This window comes from Ornithorhynchus anatinus, chromosome 2 (genome assembly GCF_004115215.2).
Source record: "Ornithorhynchus anatinus isolate Pmale09 chromosome 2, mOrnAna1.pri.v4, whole genome shotgun sequence".
NCBI classification, from domain to species: domain Eukaryota; kingdom Metazoa; phylum Chordata; class Mammalia; order Monotremata; family Ornithorhynchidae; genus Ornithorhynchus; species Ornithorhynchus anatinus.
Genome location: NC_041729.1, coordinates 15,151,632 through 15,170,700, shown reverse-complemented (window position 1 = coordinate 15,170,700; position 19,069 = coordinate 15,151,632). Strand labels below are relative to the sequence as shown.

At 48.4% G+C, this 19,069-nt stretch overlaps 1 protein-coding gene across 1 annotated transcript in view; it reads right to left on the bottom strand.

The window, feature by feature from the left end:
- DHX37 (DEAH-box helicase 37) overlaps window positions 1-14,091 on the bottom strand; it is a 37,317-nt gene extending 23,226 nt beyond the window's left edge. Inside the window, exons 1-6 of the mRNA XM_029057883.1 lie at window positions 13,969-14,091; window positions 8,957-9,126; window positions 7,486-7,598; window positions 5,263-5,605; window positions 2,786-2,934; window positions 923-1,015 (exon numbers count right to left, since the gene is read on the bottom strand). Coding sequence (XP_028913716.1) covers window positions 923-1,015; window positions 2,786-2,934; window positions 5,263-5,605; window positions 7,486-7,598; window positions 8,957-9,126; window positions 13,969-14,077 — 977 coding nt within the window. The 5' untranslated portion in view covers window positions 14,078-14,091. The remainder of the gene's footprint in view (window positions 1-922; window positions 1,016-2,785; window positions 2,935-5,262; window positions 5,606-7,485; window positions 7,599-8,956; window positions 9,127-13,968) is intronic.
- Window positions 14,092-19,069: the final 4,978 nt, after the last annotated feature.

The following is a 19,069-nucleotide window of genomic DNA, read 5'->3' as shown; positions in this document are numbered from 1 at the left end:
CACTAAGCGCTCAATAAACACAACTGACTCAACAGCAGCTGTGAACCAGGCAAGCATTTAGTTAATTCAGGCAGGTCACAAAACACACCTCCAGAAACACTACTTCCCTTTCCCCTCCCCCTTAACTTCCCAAACCTTCATCAGCTGGTGGATTTTGCAATATCTCGCTGCAAAAGAACGCTGATCTGCCCATTTCACCCCTAGCCTATATTCTCCAGCTCCCTGCAATCCAACCTGTGCCACACCATAGTGCAGGTGGTGAAACGGCCAAAAGTGAGAGACTGCTGGGCCATGCCGTCTGTGGTCCAGGTTTCTGACTGAACATCTCGCAGGGAGGACTGGCTCAGAATGAATCCTGTAAATAGCTGGCTATTGTGAACAGTAAAGGCTGCAGTGGCTACTGAGGTTAACCTGGCAACCATCTGCTGATCTGAGGCATTCTGGGCCAGCAGGAACAATCTGCTGCCATCGTTTTAGCAGTAAATGGGGTTCATACATGAAGCTGTTATGTATGCAGTGTGGGGTGCCATGCCTCTGTCTGCTTACTCATTTGCTGCGCCAACTGTCCCAGTGAGAACCCCACTGGCAGGGATCTAAGAAAGACAGTGACACTACCCAAACCACTGGCATCATAATCAATCCTTTGTTCAGGTTCTCGGTCCCCAAGTCTCTGGGACTGTCAGCTCCCTGTGACCAGGGAACACGTCTACTAATTCTGTTGTGGTGAGCTTAGTACAGTGCTCCGCACACAGTAAGCACTCAATAAACGCCACTGACTGACTGACCCATCCCACATTTACAACGAGAGACTCTAACGTCACCATCTTCTCCAGCAGAGTTCGGCTAACTCTAGCGAGACCCGAAGTTGCGGCCGGGCCCCCGGCGCCCTTGGAGGACCTCTGCCTGAAGGGTTTGCTCTTACCGGTGGGACAGGTTCATCTCCTTGGCGACGCGCTGTGACATGGACACGGCTGCCACTCGGCGAGGCTCTGTGATGCCAATGATGCTGTCTCGGCTGCCAGTGATGATGACAGAGAAAACCGGGGGAGGGAAGAGAAAAGGGAAGAAGCGAGTTTTCGAGCTATTCCTCGATATACCACATATTTAACATGCACGGGGAAGGGAGAATGTATTAGAACCTGCATCCCTGGTCTCGGGTGACCCATCTGGGAAAGGGTTGGCAGCCTTGGTCTGCAGCTGGAAGCATCAGGCTTTTCCAACTGATTGGCCACAGTGCCAGGGAAGTTATAAGCCCACAAGGCTTCTTTAGGCAAGACCCTCCCAAGACAAGGTGCCAACTCATCAGCAGTCTGGCTCCAGCAATATCTCCTGAAGCTTCCAAAGATCACTTAGCCACAGAACTGGTTTAGGGGTAAATAAGCACCAAGATTCCAATAGTAATAATAATAACAGTGGTATTTAAGTGCATGCCTTGTGCTGGGGTAGATAAAAGATGAGGTAACTGAGGCACAGAGCAGTTGAGTCACTTATCCAAGGTCACACAGCAGACAAGTGGTGGAGCCAGGATTAGAACCCAGGTCTTCTGACTCCCGGGCCCGTGCTCCTTCCATTGGGTCATGCTGCTTTTCTGATTAACAGACGTTTGGGTATGGCAAAAAGCAAAAGATAATCTAGTACAAACATCATAAATGAAAATTATACGGAAGGTGGAAAAAAGAGATCGCATCTTAAGGTGAAATGCTCAGGGGAAATCTGGATGGAAATTTGGGCCCTTCTCCCCACAGAGTATTTTATTTCACACTTTCCCAGCCATCCCAAGGCTCCCAAACAGCACCGATGAGTCGTTCAAAACACAAATGTTTAGAACAGTGTTCTGCACAGAACAAGCATTCAGTAAATACGCCTGAGTGAAGAAAGGGGGAAAATGGCCGACCAGTTCTGAAGAACACATGCCATACGTTTTGGCTAGAATACGATCAGGGAATATGGAAACCATAACCCAATAGCATGAGCCTTCTGGGCTTGGACTGACTTCGGGAAGCAGCAGCATGACATGGTGGATGGAGCATGGGCCTGGGAGTCAGAAGGTCATGGGTTCTAATCCCAGCTCTGTCACAAGTCTCTGTGATTGGTTAGTTCCTCTCATCTCACAAATTGCCTTTTTAAATACCTCCATAAATTTATGGTCGCTTCTAAGCTTCCACAATCTGAGATCACCTTCTTTTCCCTTGAGTAAGTAGATTATATCAAGCAAAAATAATAGGTTAATGAGTTCTGGATGTGAAATTATGCTGCCCATAGTATTTATTTTAAAATGTATTTCATCATTAATAATATTGAATAGAGGGAAGCAGCATGGCACAGTGAATACAGCACGGGCCTGGGAGTCGGAAGGTCATGGCTTCTAATCCCGGCTCCACCACTTGTCTGCTATGAGGCCCTGGGCAAGTCACTTCACTTCTCTGAGCCTCATTTCCCTCACCTGTAAAATGGGGATTAAGACTGTGAGCCCCATGAGGGACAGGGACTGTGTCCAACCCGATCTGCCTGTATGCAACCCAGAGCTTAGTACATTACCTGGCACACAGTAATCGCTTAAATACCACAATTATTATTATTACACAATCTGAAGACACCACGGGGGACCCTTGAGCAGCAGTGGACTGGGAAACCATCAGAGGGTGGGCTTTCCTTCCTCGAGGTTTCGCTAGGACGCAACCCATGTGTTAAAGAAGAACTGGGTCTTCTTCAGTGTCATCCAAACTCTTCAGCGTGTAGAGAGGGAGGGAGGAGCGGGCCCAGAACACTGACCGCAGTGGCGTACCTGGCATATCCAGCTTCGTAGAGAAACTGGGGGACCTGGGTGGTCTTCCCGCTGCCCGTCTCCCCACATATGATAACTATAGGGTTCTCGGTGACGGCCTCCATGATCACTTGCTCTTCTGATAGGATCGGGAGCTTCAGTCGGGCTTCCTACCAGAAAATAAAACAATTATATTTACTGAGCGCTTACTGTGTGCAGAGAGGTGATCTAAATGCTTGGAAGAGTACAAACACAAAATAGTGGGTAGACACGTGCAGCTTTCTTGGACCTCTCTGTTGGAAGGGAGTCACTCCATTTTACAACACAAGCTTCATAACCAACACATTTAGATAATAAGAACTACGGTATTTAAGTGCTTACTACGAGCCAAGCGCTGTATTCAGCGGCTGGGGTAGTCAGTCAGCCGAAGGTATTTACTGAGTGCTTACTGTATACGGACCCCTGCACTAAGCGCTTGGCAGAGTATAGTACAATAGAGTCGATAGCCATGACTCCCTACCCTCAAGGAGCTTACAATTTTAAACACAAGATAAACAGGCTGGACAAAGTCCCTGTCCCACGTGGGGCTCACGGTCTAAGTAAGGGGGAGAACAGGCAATGAAGCCTCATTTTAAAGATGAGGAAACTGAGGCACAGAGCCATCAAGTGGCTTAGCCAAGGCCTCCCAAAGGGCAAGTGGCAGAGCCGGGATTAGGACCCCTGACTTCCAGGCCTGGTTCCTTCTATTTCACCCCGCCGCTTCTTGAAGAGCCCACATGTTCCCGAAATCAAAACCCCAGAAAACAACAACTCTTTCCCTTCCATTCCAAGATATGGCAGAGAGCTGCCCAGAGGAGTCGCTCCTCCCCTTTCTCCGCTGTGTGCCCAGCTGCTGTCTGGTCACCCGCACTGCCCTGGCCGGCAGGGGCTCTTGCCATGCAATACCAGAAGGGCGGCCAGCTTGTGCTGCTGCATTCTGCCCGTGTTTCCACAGCCCCCCAGGCCCAGTGCAACCTTTACCCAGTTGCCTCCCCCTCCCGGCCCCCCGAAATGTGTCTCTCCAACTCCTCTTCCTCCACCTGGCTGGGGAGGGGGTGAGTGGATGGCTGTATGGAGCCCTGCCTCGCCCAGAATGGGATGTCTTTGGGCCCCAGCTAGGGGAGGGCAGTCCACAGGCTGGGTAGGCTAAGGTTAAGAGTAGGGCTCCCCACTCTGCCTTCAAATCTGCCAGATCACACCACTCTCCATCTTCAAAGTCCTCCTGAAATCATACCTCCTTCAGCAGTTCTTCCTTGATTGATTTTCTTCTCCCTAGTTCATCTCCCAATATCATCTGCACACTCACACTACAGTCCTCTAGATTGTAAGCTCATTAAGGGCAGGGAACTGTCCACTAATTCTGATGCGCTGTACTCTCCCAAGCGCTTAGGACAGTGCTCAGGACGTAGTAAGCCCTCAATACCACTGACTGGTTCACTTTTCTATCTTTCAATTCTCATATTCTTAACGGTGGTTTCTTTCCCCCATTAGATTGGGAGCTCCTTGAGGGTAGGTACTGTGTCTTTTAATTCTACCATATGCTCTCCAGCACTCAGTACAATACCCAGCATCCAGTAAATTCTATCAAAAAATACTATCAGTTGGCTGAAATCTAGAACAGTTGCAGCTATTGAGAAACTTACAAAAACAGACATAGAACTGGACTTTGGAAGAGTAATTCCATCACTTCTCAGCCCTCAAAAATAGAGCTGAAAAGTCTTAATGGCCGAAGTTCTACACTGAGAATCAGAATCAGAAAATGACTTGCTTGGCACGCCAGTTAGAGTATAAGCTCTTTGTGGGCAGGGAGCGTGTCTTTGATTATTCAGTAATAATAATAATAATGGCATGTTGAGCGCTTACTATGTGCAAAGCATGTTCTAAGCACTGGGGGGGGGGATACAAGGTGATCAGCTTGTCCCGCGTGGGGCTCACAGTCTTAATCCCCATTTTGCAGATGAGGTAACAGGGCAAAGTCACACAGCTGACAAGTGGAAGAGCTGGAATTAGAACCCACAACCTCTGACTCCCAAGTCCATGCTCTTTCCACTGAGCCACGCTGCTTCTCCTAAGGGCTCCCCAAGTGCCTAATGCAGCGGACTGAGCGGGTGCTCAATCAATTTCACTCCTGCGGCTAATCCTAACTCCACCACACATCACCTGCCCTCAAAATTGAACTGTACTTACTCTCTCTCAATTTCTTACATCTGCGAAGTAGAGGAGAAAATGCTTTGAGTTTGTGTGGAGATGAGTACTATGTGAACAAAGCTTTCTTGGCAGCGAAACTTCTCCACTTGAGCTACCTGTATATAGGTATAGTATACCTCTCTTATCTTCTTATGGTCAGTCTGATCAATGAATTACTTGAATTAATCCCCCTTCTCTCCACCCTGCCATTCTCCCAACCCTTGCTCCGAAAGGTAAGAATTTGGAAAAAATAAAAAATAAAGGATATACACCTGAATCTCAGGAGACCGGTCCACTGGGACAAAAATGGCTGGTTTGGAAGGTGGTTTGTTCAAAGTGGGTGGAGGGTCCACCATCTTGGGTGCAGATGGCTGGTTATTCAACAGGTCCTTGTCACATTCTGTCGGCTTTTCACTGCTCAAATTTTCTGCCTTTTTTTCTTCTTCAATAACAGTCTGTTCTGAGGCTGTTTGTTCGCCAGCCTCCTCGGCATCTTCAGAGTCATTAGAGGATTCAGACTCCTCTGCTTCCAGTTCCTCCTGACGTCTTTTTTTGTGGGCACCACTGATGCTGCTAATCTTATCTGGGCCCAAAGCTCCAACTTCCTCTATTTTCCTAAAACGATGAAGAGACAGATTCCACACAAGTTTAGTATGCCATTCTCCATGTTTTCTAACTCAAGCTCATTAGAGTCAACACATCCATATGGAGATTGAGGCTAAAAGTCTAAGGACAAATGGATAGAGAAGAAGCAGTATCTTGATTCAGAACCCAAACACACAAGATATTAACCTAATAATTAAGAATAATAATGGTATTTGCTAAGCGCTGTATGTGCCAAGCATTGTACTAAGCGCTGGGGTAGACAGAAGATCATCAGGCCCCAAATGGGGCTCACAGTCTAAGTAGGAAGGGGAACAGGTAATGAATCCCCATTTTATAGATGTGGGAACTGAGGCACAGAAGTGAAGTGACTTGCTCAAGATCACACAGCAGGTAGGTGGTGGAGCCGGGGTTAGAACCCAAGTCCTCCTGACTACCACGCCTGTGCCCTTTCCACTAGGCCAAACTGCTTCTCGTGACCTTTCGGTTAGTGAAATCCAAAGCATTATTTGTAGAAAGTCTGTTAAACCAGGTTTAATTTTGTAGGTAAATTTTTAAAATGCACTAAAGTGCTTTTTTAAATAGTTCCTGCCCAACACATCGTTTTCCATTATATGACTCTCACACCTCTATCTGTTGCCGAATTGTACTTCCCAAGTGTTTAATACAGTGCTCTGCACAAATTAAGCGTTCAATAAATACGATTGAATGAATGAATAAATAAAAATTCCATTAAGTAGATGCATTTATTGAGCACCTATTGAATCTGACGGACTATACATGAACTTGGGAAGCGCAAGAGAAGCTCAAGGCACATTCCCTGCCCTCATTCTCAAGTGGGAGGCAGACGTAAAAGTATATACAAACAGTTAAAGCAGAATAAATGGAATGTTCAATTGAAATACTCTGACGATGGGTAGCGTTGACAGGCACCTCTCTGCTTTCTTACTACAATCCAACCACACTCTTCACTCCTCTAATGCCAACTAACTCGATGTGTACCTCGACCTCATTTATCTCACTGCCAACCTCTCACCCACGCCCCGCCCCTGGTCTGGAAAGCCCTCCTGCTTCATATCCGAGGGATGATCGCACTCCCCACCTTCAAGACCTTATTCAAATCACTCCTCCTGCAAGAGGCCTTCCCTGACTAGGATCTCATTTTCTCTCTGCCCACTCCCTTCTGCATCATGCTTGCACTTGGATTTCAGTCCAAACTGTAAGCTCACTGTGGGCAGGGACAGTAAACTCTATTTTACTCTACTCTCCCAGACACTTAGTACAGTGCTCTGCACACAATAATAATGATGATGATGATGGTATTTAAGCACTTACTATGTGCCAGGCACTGTTCTAAATGCTGGGGTAGATACAAGGTAATCAGGTTGTCCCACATGGGGTTCACAGTCTTAAACCTCATTTTACAAATGAGGTAACTGAGGCACAGAGAAGTTAAGTGACTTGCCCAAAAGTCACACAGCTGATAAGTGGCAGAGCCGGGATCAGAACCCACGACCTCTAACTCCCAAGTCCGGGGTCTTTCCACTAAATCACGCTGAGTCTCATGCTCAAGAAATATGACTGATTGCGTATAGAGACTCAGATGGAAGTGACTCGGGATGTGCATTATTAGTTGAAAAATAATCCCCCGATTAGACTTTAAGCCCGTCAAAGGGCAGGGATCATCTCTATCTGTTACCAATCTGTACATTCCAAGCGCTTAGGACAGTGCTCTGCACATAGTAAGTGCTCAATAAATACTATTGAATGAATGAATGAATAAATGAAACAACAGCAATAATCATAAGACAAAAGCCCTTCTGTCTGTGGAAAACACAAAGAAGGCTGTGATGCACTTGAACAGACAGAACACCCGAAACATGGCACTTTACCGTTTGTTCTGGAACATGCGCTCTCCAGTACCCAGCTTGGAAGTGGTATACAAAAGTTTCATTTCCGCCTCTGAAGCTTGGACTTCATTGAGTTTACTTAGCATCTCAGCTCGCTGCAGACAAAATAATGAAAGCGGTCACCTATTTTGCACAACTAGAGAGGGGGTTTTTTGGTTGTTGTTGTGGTTTTGGTTTTTTATGGTATTTACGTGCCGGGTACTTTACTAAATGCTGGGGTCGGGGCTTGTCTTAAACTGTCGAATGGTTCCCTGACCCATCGTGACTCCACGGACACATCTTTCCCAGAGGGCTATTCAGGTTGGACCCAGCTCATGCCCCACAGTGGGGCTCGCAGTCTTAATTCCCATTTTATAAATGAGGTGACTGAGGCACAGAGAAGTTAAGAGTTAATAATAATTATGGCATTTGTTAAGCACTTATGTGCCAGGCACTGTAAAAAACACTGGGGTGGATACAAGCAAATCAGGTTGGACAGTCCCTGTCCCACGTGGGCTCACAATCTCAATCCTCATTTTATAGACGAGGTAACTGAGGCACAGAGAAGTGAAGTGACTTGCCAAAGGTCACACAGCAGACAAGCGGTGGAGCCGGGATTAGAACCCATGACCTTCTGACTCCCAGGTCCATACTCTATCCACTATGCCACACTGTTCTCCCTCCTACTCTGACTGGTAGTTCTCTGTTGGGACAAGGACTGTGTTACTCTGTGTAAAGGACTGAACTATGGCTTAGGGTAGAAACGAGATAATCAGGTTGGTACAGTCCTTGTCCCACATGGGACTCACAGTCTAAGTAGACGGGAATAGGATTTAATCCCCATTTTGTAGATTCAGAAACTGAGGCACAGAGAAGTGACTTGCTCGAGCTCACAGAACAGACAAGTGGCAGAGCTGGGATTGGGACCCAGGTCCTCTCACTGACAGTCCCGTGCTACTTCTGATTACTTTTTTTTTAATCATTATTACTGTATTTACTAAGTGCTTACTGTGTGCCAAGCAGCGTGGCTCAGTGGAAAGAGCCCGGGCTCGGGAGTCAGAGGTCATGGGTTCAAATCCCTGCTCTGCCTCTTGTCAGCTGTGTGACTGTGGCAGGTCACTTAACTTCTCTGGGCCTCAGTGACCTCAATTGTAAAATGGGGATTAACTGTGAGCCTCACATGGGACAACCTGATTACCCTGTATCTACCCCAGCGCTTAGAACAGTGCTCTGCACATAGTAAGCACTTAATACCAACATTATTATTATTATGCAAGATCACCATATTGGACACAGATCCTGATCCACCCGAGGTCCACAATCTTGAAGCCCCGAGATTTCAAGATTTACCCAGGGTTCTGCAGAGGCTATGACGGAGCTGGGATTAAAACCCAGGTCTCTCGACTCCCAGGCTCACGCTCTACTAGACCATTCTGCCACTTCTCTCCTAGAGACCATTCGACCAATGACCTACCTTCTTTTTTTTTTCTTTCTGCTCCAAAATTCTCTGCAGGACTTTCTTCTCTTTTCGCGTCAGGGGCTTTCTCTCTTTTTTAGGTTGAAAAGTGACTTTGGTCTTCTTCTCCTTCTTCCCTGGCAGTACGAGGGCATTGCTGGCATCCACACCTTTCAACAGCTCCTTATCTGCAATGACAGTTCCGTCACTCCGACTCTACGACATCACAGGAATCTTTTTCATTCCAATACCGCATTAACTTAGCGTAAGCACGGATGAGCCCGCCGTTGGGTAGGGACTATTTGTTGCCGAATTGTACTTTCCAAGCACTCAGTACAGTGCTCTGCACACAGTAAGCGCTCAACAAACACGACTGACTGAATGAATGCCTTCCAAACAGAAGATATTAACCATACTGCCAATGCCCTAAAGATTTTTCTGGTTTGGATGAATGCTACTGAAAGTGTTAAGAACAACGTGGGCTTCCCTGGGAAAATAACATCAATCAATTACTGAGTACCTACTATGGGCAGAGCACTGTACTCAGCGCTTGGGGAAGTACAACGCCATGCCCTCAAGGAATCTGGAGGGATGAGGGAAGTTAAAACGTTTTACAAAAAGGTGAAGGAAAAGTGAATGCGTGTAAATCAGTGCTTAAAAAGAGTAACAGTGTACATAAGATATTTATAAAAGGGTTGGGGGTGGATGAGAGTACATAGATGAGTAGTCAGTGCAAAACTTCTAAAATAATAGTTGGAGGGATATAACCTGATGAACAACAGAAATAGATGGGGAAGGCCACTTTATCTACCGCAGAAGTACCCACGAACTTAATTCAGCTCCAAGGCCAAAATTTTCATTAATTCATTCAATCAATCGCATTTGTTGAGCGCTTACTGTCTGCAGAGCACTATACTGAGCGCTTAGAAAGTACAATTCAGCAATAAAGACAGACAATCCCCGTCCACACCGGGCTTACAGTCTAGAAGGGGGTGGGGGGGGAAGACAGACATCATAACAAGTAAAGAAGCATCAACATCAATAAATGGAATTAGAGATATGTACACAACAAGTAAACAGGCATCAATATAAAGATTATAGATATAAACATGTATACATAAGTGCTGTGGGATGGGGGGGGGGAAGCAAAGGGAGCGAGACAAGGTGACGTGGAAGGGAGGGGGAGCTGAGGAAATGGGGGGCTAAGCCTGGGAAGGTCTCTTGGAGGAGGTGAGACTTCAGTAGGGCTTTGAACTGGGAAGGGCGATTGTTAGCGGATTTGAGGAGGGAGGGCATTCCAGGTCAGTGGTAGGACGTGGGCCAGGGGTCGACAGTGGGACAGGTGAGATTGAGTCACAGTGAGAAGGTCAGCACCAGAAGAGCAGAGTGTATGGGCTAGATGTAGAAGGAGAGAAGGGAGGTGAGCTAAGAGGGGCAAGGTAATGGAGGGCTTTGAAAACAATACGGAGGAGCTTTTGTTTCATCACAATCCTCCTAATTAATCAATCGACTGTACTTACTGGGCACTTACTGTGTACGAAGCACTGTGCTAAGTGCTCGGGACAGTAAAATACAACAATAAGCAGACACACTCCCTGCCCACAACGAGCTTACAGTCTAGCGGGATTGAGACTGTGCTCCTTCCTCTAGGCCATGCCGATTCTCTATGTTACAATTAACTTCTCAACAGATTGTAGTAGGGTTTAATAGTTGTACAGTGAGTGTACAGCTGTTGCTGTTGTGATCAGTAAATAATAATAACAGTAATGTTGGTATGTGTTAAGCGCTTACTATATACTTAACAAACAGGGAAGCAGCGTGGCTCAGTGGAAAGAGGCCGGGCTTGGGAGTCCGAGGTCATGGGTTCGAATCCCGGCCCTGCCACTTGTCAGCTGTGTGACTGTGGCCAAGTCACTTCACTGGGCCTCAGTGACCTCATCTGGAAAATGGGGATGAAGACTGTGAGCCTCACGTGGGACAACCTGATGACCCTGTATCTCCCCCAGCGTTTAGAACAGTGCTCTGCACTGAGTAAGCGCTTAACAAATACCAACATTATTATGTGCCGAGCACCGTTCTAAGCACTGGGGTAGATACAGGGTAATCAGGTTGTCCCACTTGGGGCTCACAGGCTTAATCTCCATTTTACAGATGAGGGAACTGCGGTACCGAGAAGCAAGTGACTCGCCCAAAGTCACACAGCTGACAGATGGCGGAGCCGGGATTAGAACCCACGACTTCCGACTCCTAAGCCCTTGCTCTTTCCACGGAGCCACGCTGCTTCTCTAATATGACCGTAGGAATGAATGAGCACGGCCCTGAGAGTCACCGGAGCCGGGTTGTAAATCCCGCTCTGCCATTTGCCTGCTTTGTAACCTTGGGGAAGTCACTTCACTTCTCTGTGCTTCAGTTTCCTCATCTGTAAAATTAAGATTCAATACCAGTTCTTCTTTAGACTGTGAGTCCCATATGGGACAGGGACCATGTCTGGCCTGGTTATCTTGAATCTATCCCAGAGTTTACTGTTGTAGGCACATAGTAAATACCTAATCAATACCACTCTAGGCTTCGAGGCTCTCCATCCCCTTGCCCCCTCCTACCTCTCCTCCCTTCTCTCTTTCCACTGCCCACCCCGCACGCTCCGTTCTTCTGCCGCCCACCTCCTCACCGTCCCCCGTTCTCGCCTATCCCGCCGACGACCCCCGGGCCACGCCCTCCCACGGTCCCGGAACGCCCTCCCTCCTCACCTCTGCCAAACTCATTCTCTTCCCCTCTTCAAAACCCTACTTAAAACTCACCTCCTCCAAGAGGCCTTCCCACACTGAACTCCCCTTTTCCCTCTGCTCCCTCTACCCCCCCCACCTCTTCGCCTCTCTGCAGCTAAACCCTCTTCTCCCCCCTTTCCCTCTGCTCCTCCCCCTCTCCTTTTCCCTCCCCTCGGCACTGTACTCCTGTACTCCTCCGCTCAACTGTATATATCTTTACTACCCTATTTATTTTGTTAATGAGATGTACATCATCTTGATTCTATTTATTTGCTATTGTTTTAATGAGATGTTCTTCCCCTTGACTTTTTTTATTGCCATTGTTCTTGTCTGTCTCCCCTGCTTAGACTGTAAGCCCGTCAAAGGGCAGGGACTGTCTCTGTTGTCAATTTGTCCATTCCAAGCGCTTAGTACAGTGCTCTGCACATAGTAAGTGCTCAATAAATACTACTGAATGAATACCATAAGGATTCAATATTATCAATGGTATTATCAAGGCTGTTGGGCCTGGGGGCACATTGAATTGGCCCAGGCTGCCCAGTCCGTTCACAGATCCCAGCCAGTGGGGAACAAATATCTCAGACTAAATGGAGCACGCATTCATGTCCTGTTTTCAACTGATCAATCACTCGTATTTATTGAGCGCCTACTACATGCCGAGCGCTGTACTAAGCAGAAGAGAAGCTGCATGGCGTAGTGGATAGAAGACGGGCCTGGGAGTCAGGAGGTCCCAGGCTCTAATCCCGCTCTGCCACTTGTCTGCTGTGTGACCTTGGGCAAGTCACTTCAATGTGCCTCAGTTACCTCATCTGTAACATGAGGATTGAGATTGTGAGGCCACGTGGGGCAGGGGCTGTGTCCAACCTGATTCATTCATTCAATCGTATTTATTGAGCGCTTACTGTGTGCACAGCACTGTACGTACTGCTTAGATAGGCTTGTTTCAGATTTGCTTGTGCCAGGCACTGCACTAAACGAGCACTGTACTGACTGCTTAGATTTACTTGTGCCAGGCACTGTACTAAGCGCACAAGCCAACCTAAGCAGTTGGTACAGTGCTCTATAAATATGACTGAATGAATCAGGTTGGACACAGTGCCTAGCACAAGCAAATCTAAGTAGTCAGTACACTGCTGAGCACACAGTAGGCGCTTCATAAAATACCATTATTAATTCATTAATTAACTAAACACTTGGGTGAGTACAATTAGCAGACACAATCATTACTCTCTCCTCTCCTTTCTTCTCTTTCCTTAGCACTTAAGGAGAGAAAGGTAGCGTGGCTCAGTGGAAAGAGCATTGGCTTGGGAGTCAGGGGACGTGGCTTCTAATCCCAATTCCATTTATTCATTCAATCATATTTATTAAATGAGAGAAGCGTGGCTCAGTGGTAAGAGCCCAGGCTTGGGAGTCGGAGGTCATGGGTTCGAATCCCGGATCTGCCACTTGTCAGCTGTGTGACTGTGGGCAAGTCACTTCACTTGAAGCATTGTGGCTCAGTGGAAAGAGCGTGGGCTTGGGAGTCAGAGGTTATGGGTTCGATTCCTGCCTCTGCCACTTGTCAGCTGTGTGACTGTGGGCAACTCACTTCACTTCTCTGGGCCTCAGTGACCTCATCTGGAAAATGGGGATGAAGCCTGTGACCCTCACGTGGGCCAACCGGATGACCCTGTATCTCCCCCAGAGCTTAGAACAGTGCTCTGCACAGAGTAAGCGCTCAATAAGTACTATTGAATGAAGACTGTGAGCCTCACGTGGGACAACCTGATGACTCTGTATCTCCCCCAGCGCTTAGAACAGTGCTCTGCACATAGTAAGCGCTTAACAAATACCAGCATTATTAAAATGGAGATGAAGACTGTGAGCCTTACGTGGGACAACCTGATGACCCTGGATCTCCCCCAGCGCTTAGAACAGTGCTCTGCACAGAGTAAGCGCTTAACAAATAGCAATATTACTACTACTGAATGCATGAACAAATCCCAACGTGATTATTATTGCGTGGCTCAGTGGAAAGAGCCCGGGCTCTGGAGTCAGAGGTCATGGGTTCGACTCCCAGTTCTGCCACTTGTCGGCTGACTGTGGGCAAGTCACTTCTCTGGGCCTCAGTTCCCTCATCTGTAAACTGGGGATGAAGACTGGGAGCCCCACGGGGGACAACCTGATTCCCCTGTGTCTTACCCCAGCGCTCAGAACAGTGCTCTGCACATAGTAAGCGCTTAACAAATCCCAACGTTATTATTATTGGGGAAAGGGTGGCTTTACCGTGCAGGTCCAGCTGCACCTGGGGCGCCTCCGTCCTGGCGGGTTCGGGGCCCGGCCGCTGCAGGCGCCCCTTGACATTGTAGCGGCGGCGGAACTTGGCCGAGGCCATGGCGGCGGCTGCGGCTGCTGCTGCTTCGCCGCCCCACGTGCTCCCGCCCCACGTGGCCCCGCCGCACACTTCCGCCTTCTGCTCTCGCGAGAGCTGCGGGGCCCACCGCCAGGGTGATTGACAGCTCACGCGCCGGCGGCCTCACAGAGAAGCGCGCGCCCCGCGGCGGGAGAGGGGGGGGGTAGGAGAAGCAGAGGCCTGGGGCCCTGGGTCCTCGCGCTCGCTCATTCATTCATTCATTCATTCATTCACTCACTCACTCACTCACTCACTCACTCATTCACTCACTCATTTACTCATTCACTCACTCACTCATTCACTCACTCATTCATTCACTCACTCACTCACTCACTCAACAGTATTTATTGAGCGCTTACTACTACTACTACTAATAATGTTGGTATTTGTTAAGCACTTACTCTGTGCCGAGCACTGTTCTAAGCGCTGGGGTAGACACAGGGGAATCAGGTTGTCCCCCGTGGGGCTCACAGTCTTCATCCCCATTTGACAGATGAGGGAACTGAGGCACCAAGAAGTTAAGTGACTTGCCCAAAGTCACACAGCTGACAAGTGGTAGATCCGGGGTTCGAACCCATGACCTCTGACTCCAAAGCCTGTGTTCTTTCCAGTGAGCCATGCTGCTACTACTACTAATAATAATGTTGGTATTTGTTAAGCACTTACTCTGTGCAGAGCACTGTTCTAAGCACTGGGGTAGACACAGGGGAATCAGGTTGTCCCCCCACCATTTTACAGATGAGGCCACTGAGGCACAGAGAAGAAATAATGTTGGTGTCTGTTAAGCGCTTACTATGTGCCGAGCACCCTTCTGAGTGCTGGGGTAGACACAGGGGAATCAGGTTGTCCCCCGTGGGGCTCCCAGTCTTCATCCCCATTTTACAGATGAGGCCACTGGGGCACAGAGAAGAAATAATGTTGGTATCTGTTAAGCGCTTACTATGTGCCGAGCACCGTTCTAAGCACTGGGGTAGACATAGGGGAAGCAGGTTGTCCCCCATTTTACAGATGAGGCCACTGAGGCACAGAGAAGAAATAATGTTGGAATTTGTTAAGCCCTTACTATGTGCAGAGCACTGTTCTAAGCGCTGGGGTAGATACAGGGGAATCAGGTTGTCCTCCGTGGGGCTCCCAGTCTTCATCCCCATTTTACAGATGAGGCCACTGAGGCACAGAGAAGTGAAAAGTGACTTGCCCACAGTCACACAGCTGACAGGTGGCCGAGCCGGGATTCGAACCCATGACCTCTGACTCCAAAGCCCGTGCTCTTTCCGCTGAGCCACGCTGGATCTCATTATACCAATAATAATATTGGTATTTGTTAAGCATTTACTATGTGCAGAGCACTGTACTAAGCGCTTGGAATGAACAAGTCGCCAACAGATAGAGACAGTCCCTGCCCTTTGACGGGTTTACAGTCTAATCGCGGGAGACAGACAGACAAGAACAATGGCAATAAATAGAGTCAACGGGAAGAACATCTCATAAAAACAGTGGCAAATAAATAGAATCAGGGTGATGTACATCTCATTAAACAAAATTCATTCATTCATTCATTCAATAGTATTTATTGAGCGCTTACTATGTGCAGAGCACTGTACTAAGCGCTTGGGATGAACAAGTCGGCAACAGATAGAGACAGTCCCTGCCGTTTGACGGGCTTACGGTCTAATCGAGGGAGACGGACAGACAAGAACGATGGCACTAAACAGCGTCAAGGGGAAGAACATCTCGTAAAAACCGATGGCAACTAAATAGAATCAAGGCGATGTACAATTCATTAACAAAATAAATAGGGTAACGAAAATATATACAGTTGAGCGGATGGGTACAGTGCTGTGGGGATGGGAAGGGAGAGGTGGAGGAGCAGAGGGAGAAGGGGAAAATGAGGCTTTAGCTGCGGAGAGGTAAAGGGGGGATGGCAGAGGGAGTAGAGGGGGAAGAGGAGCTCAGTCTGGGAACGCCTCTTGGAGGAGGTGATTTTTAAGTAAGGTTTTGAAGAGGGAAAGAGAATCAGTTTGGCGGAGGTGAGGAGGGAGGGCGTTCCAGGACCGCGGGAGGACGTGACCCGGGGGTCGACGGCGGGATGGGCGAGACCGAGGGACGGCGAGGAGGTGGGCGGCAGAGGAGCGGAGCGTGTGGGGTGGGCGGTAGAAAGAGAGAAGGGAGGAGAGGTAGGAAGGGGCAAGGTGATGGAGAGCCTTGAAGCCTAGAGTGAGGAGTTTTTGTTTGGGGCGGAGGTCGATAGGCAACCACTGGAGTTGTTTAAGAAGGGGAGTGACATGCCCAGATCGTTTCTGCGGGAAGATGAGCCGGACAGCGGAGTGAAGAATAGACCGGAGCGGGGCGAGAGAGGAGGAAGGGAGGTCAGAGAGAAGGCTGACACAGTAGTCTAGCCGGGATATAACGAGAGTCCGTAATAGTAAGGTAGCCGTTTGGGTGGAGAGGAAAGGGCGGATCTTGGCGATATTGTAGAGGTGAAACCGGCAGGTCTTGGTAACGGATAGGATGTGTGGGGTGAACGAGAGGGACGAGTCAAGGATGACACCGAGATTGCGGGCCTGCAGGACGGGAAGGATGGTCGTGCCATCCACGGTGATGGAGAAGTCTGGGAGCGGACCGGGCTTGGGAGGGAAGATGAGGAGCTCAGTCTCGCTCATGTTGAGTTTTAGGTGGTGGGCCGACATCCAGGTGGAGACGTCCCGGAGGCAGGAGGAGATGCGAGCCTGAAGGGAGGGGGAGAGGACAGGGGCGGAGATGTAGATCTGCGTGTCATCTGCGTAGAGATGGTAGTCAAAGCCGTGAGAGCGGATGAGTTCACCGAGGGAGTGAGTGTAAATGGAGAACAGAAGAGGGCCAAGAACTGACCCTTGAGGAACTCCAACAGTTAAAGGATGGGAGGGGGAGGAGGCTCCAGCGTAGGAGACCGAGAATGATCGGCCAGAGAGGTAAGAGGAGAACCAGGAGAGGACAGAGTCCGTGAAGCCAAGGTGAGATAAGGTTTGGAGGAGGAGGGGATGGTCGACAGTGTCAAAGGCAGCAGAGAGGTCAAGGAGGATCAGAATGGAGTAGGAGCCATTGGATTTGGCAAGAAGGAGGTCACGGGTGACCTTAGAGAGAGCAGTCTTGGTAGAGTGGAGGGGACGGAAGCCAGATTGGAGGGGGTCTAGGAGAGAATGGGAGTTAAGGAATTCTAGGCATCGATTGTAGACGACTCGTTCTAAGATTTTGGAAAGGAAGGGTAGTAGGGAGATAGGACGATAACTGGAGGGGGAAGTGGGGTCAAGAGCGGGTTTTTTTAGGATGGGGGAGACGTGGGCGTGTTTGAAGGCAGAGGGGAAGGAGCCCTTGGAGATTGAGTGGTTAAAAAATAAATAGGGTGATGAAGATATATACAGTTGAGCGGACGAGTACAGTGCTGAGGGGGTGGGTCGGAAGAGGGGGTGGAGGTCGCTTGGCCCTCAGCCTTTTATAGGCAAGAAAAGCCAAATGAAAACTGGGTGGTGACGGTGGAAAGCGTTTCCGGATGATCCCATCCCAAAGCCCCACCTTTCCTCATCTCCCACTCCCTTTTGCTTAGCCCTGATTTGCTCCCTGGGCTCTTCTCCCCCGCCAGCCCCACAGCACTTATGGACACATAGCTGTCAGTTTATTTACCCCTTTGCTCTCCCCCCACCCTCAGCTCACAGCATTTATGGACCTATCTGCCATTTTATTTACCCCTTTGCTCTTACCTCCCCCCAGCACTTATGGATATACAAATCTGTCATTTTATTTACCCCTTTGTTCTTCTCCTCCCTCCCAGCCCCACAGCTCTTATGGACATATCTGTCATTTATTTACCCCTTTGCTCTTCCCCTCCCTCCCAGCCCCACAGCATTTATGGACATATCTGTCATTTTATTTACCTCTTTCCTCTCCCCCCCACCCACAGCCCCACAGCAGTTATGGACATATCTGTCATTTTATTTAACACTTTGCTCTCCTCCTCCCTCCCAGCCCCACAGCATATATGGACATATCTGTCATTTTATTTACCCCTTGGCTCTCCCCTCCACAGCACTTATGGACATATCTGTCATTTTATTTACCCCTTTGCTCTCTCCCGGACCCTCAGCCCCACAGCATTTATGGACATATCTGTTATTTTATTTACCCCTTTGCTCTCCCCCCACCCTCAGCCCACAGCATTTATGGACATATTTGTTTTTTATTTACCCCTTTGCTCTCCCCCCGACCCTCAGCCCCACAGCATTTATGGACATATCTGTTTTTTATTTACCCCTTTGCTCTCCCCCCCCACCCTCAGCCCCACAGCACTTTTGGACATATCTGTCATTTTATTTACCCCTTTGCTCTCCCCCTTCACAGCACTTATGGAGATATATCTTTCATTTATTTACCCCTTTGCTTTTCCCCTCCCTCACAACCCCACAGCTCTTATGGACATATCTGTCATTTTATTTACCCCTTTGCTCTTCCCCTCTTCAACCCCACAGAATTAATGGACATAGCTGTCATTTTATAGCACGGTGCTTTGCTCATAGTCAGCGCTTAATAAATGCCATCATTATTGTTTACACCTCTGCTCTCCCCCCAACCCCAACCCCACAGAATTTATGGACATATCTGTCATTTTATTTACCCCTTTGCTCTCCCCACCCCCCATCAGCCCCACAGCACTTATGGACATATTTGTCATTTTAGAGAACAGTAATTTGCTCATAGTAAGCACTTAATAAATGCCATCATTATTATTTACCCCTTGCTTTCCCCCTCCCTCACAGCCCACAGCACTTATAGACATATCTGTCATTTTATTTACCCCTTTTGCTCCCCCCCACCCCAGCCCCAAAACACTTATATACGTAGCTGTAATTTTATTTATTTTTATTGATGTCTGTCTCCCCCATTCTAGATTCCCCCACTGTAATAATAATACTAATGATGGTATTTGTTAAGCACTTACTATGT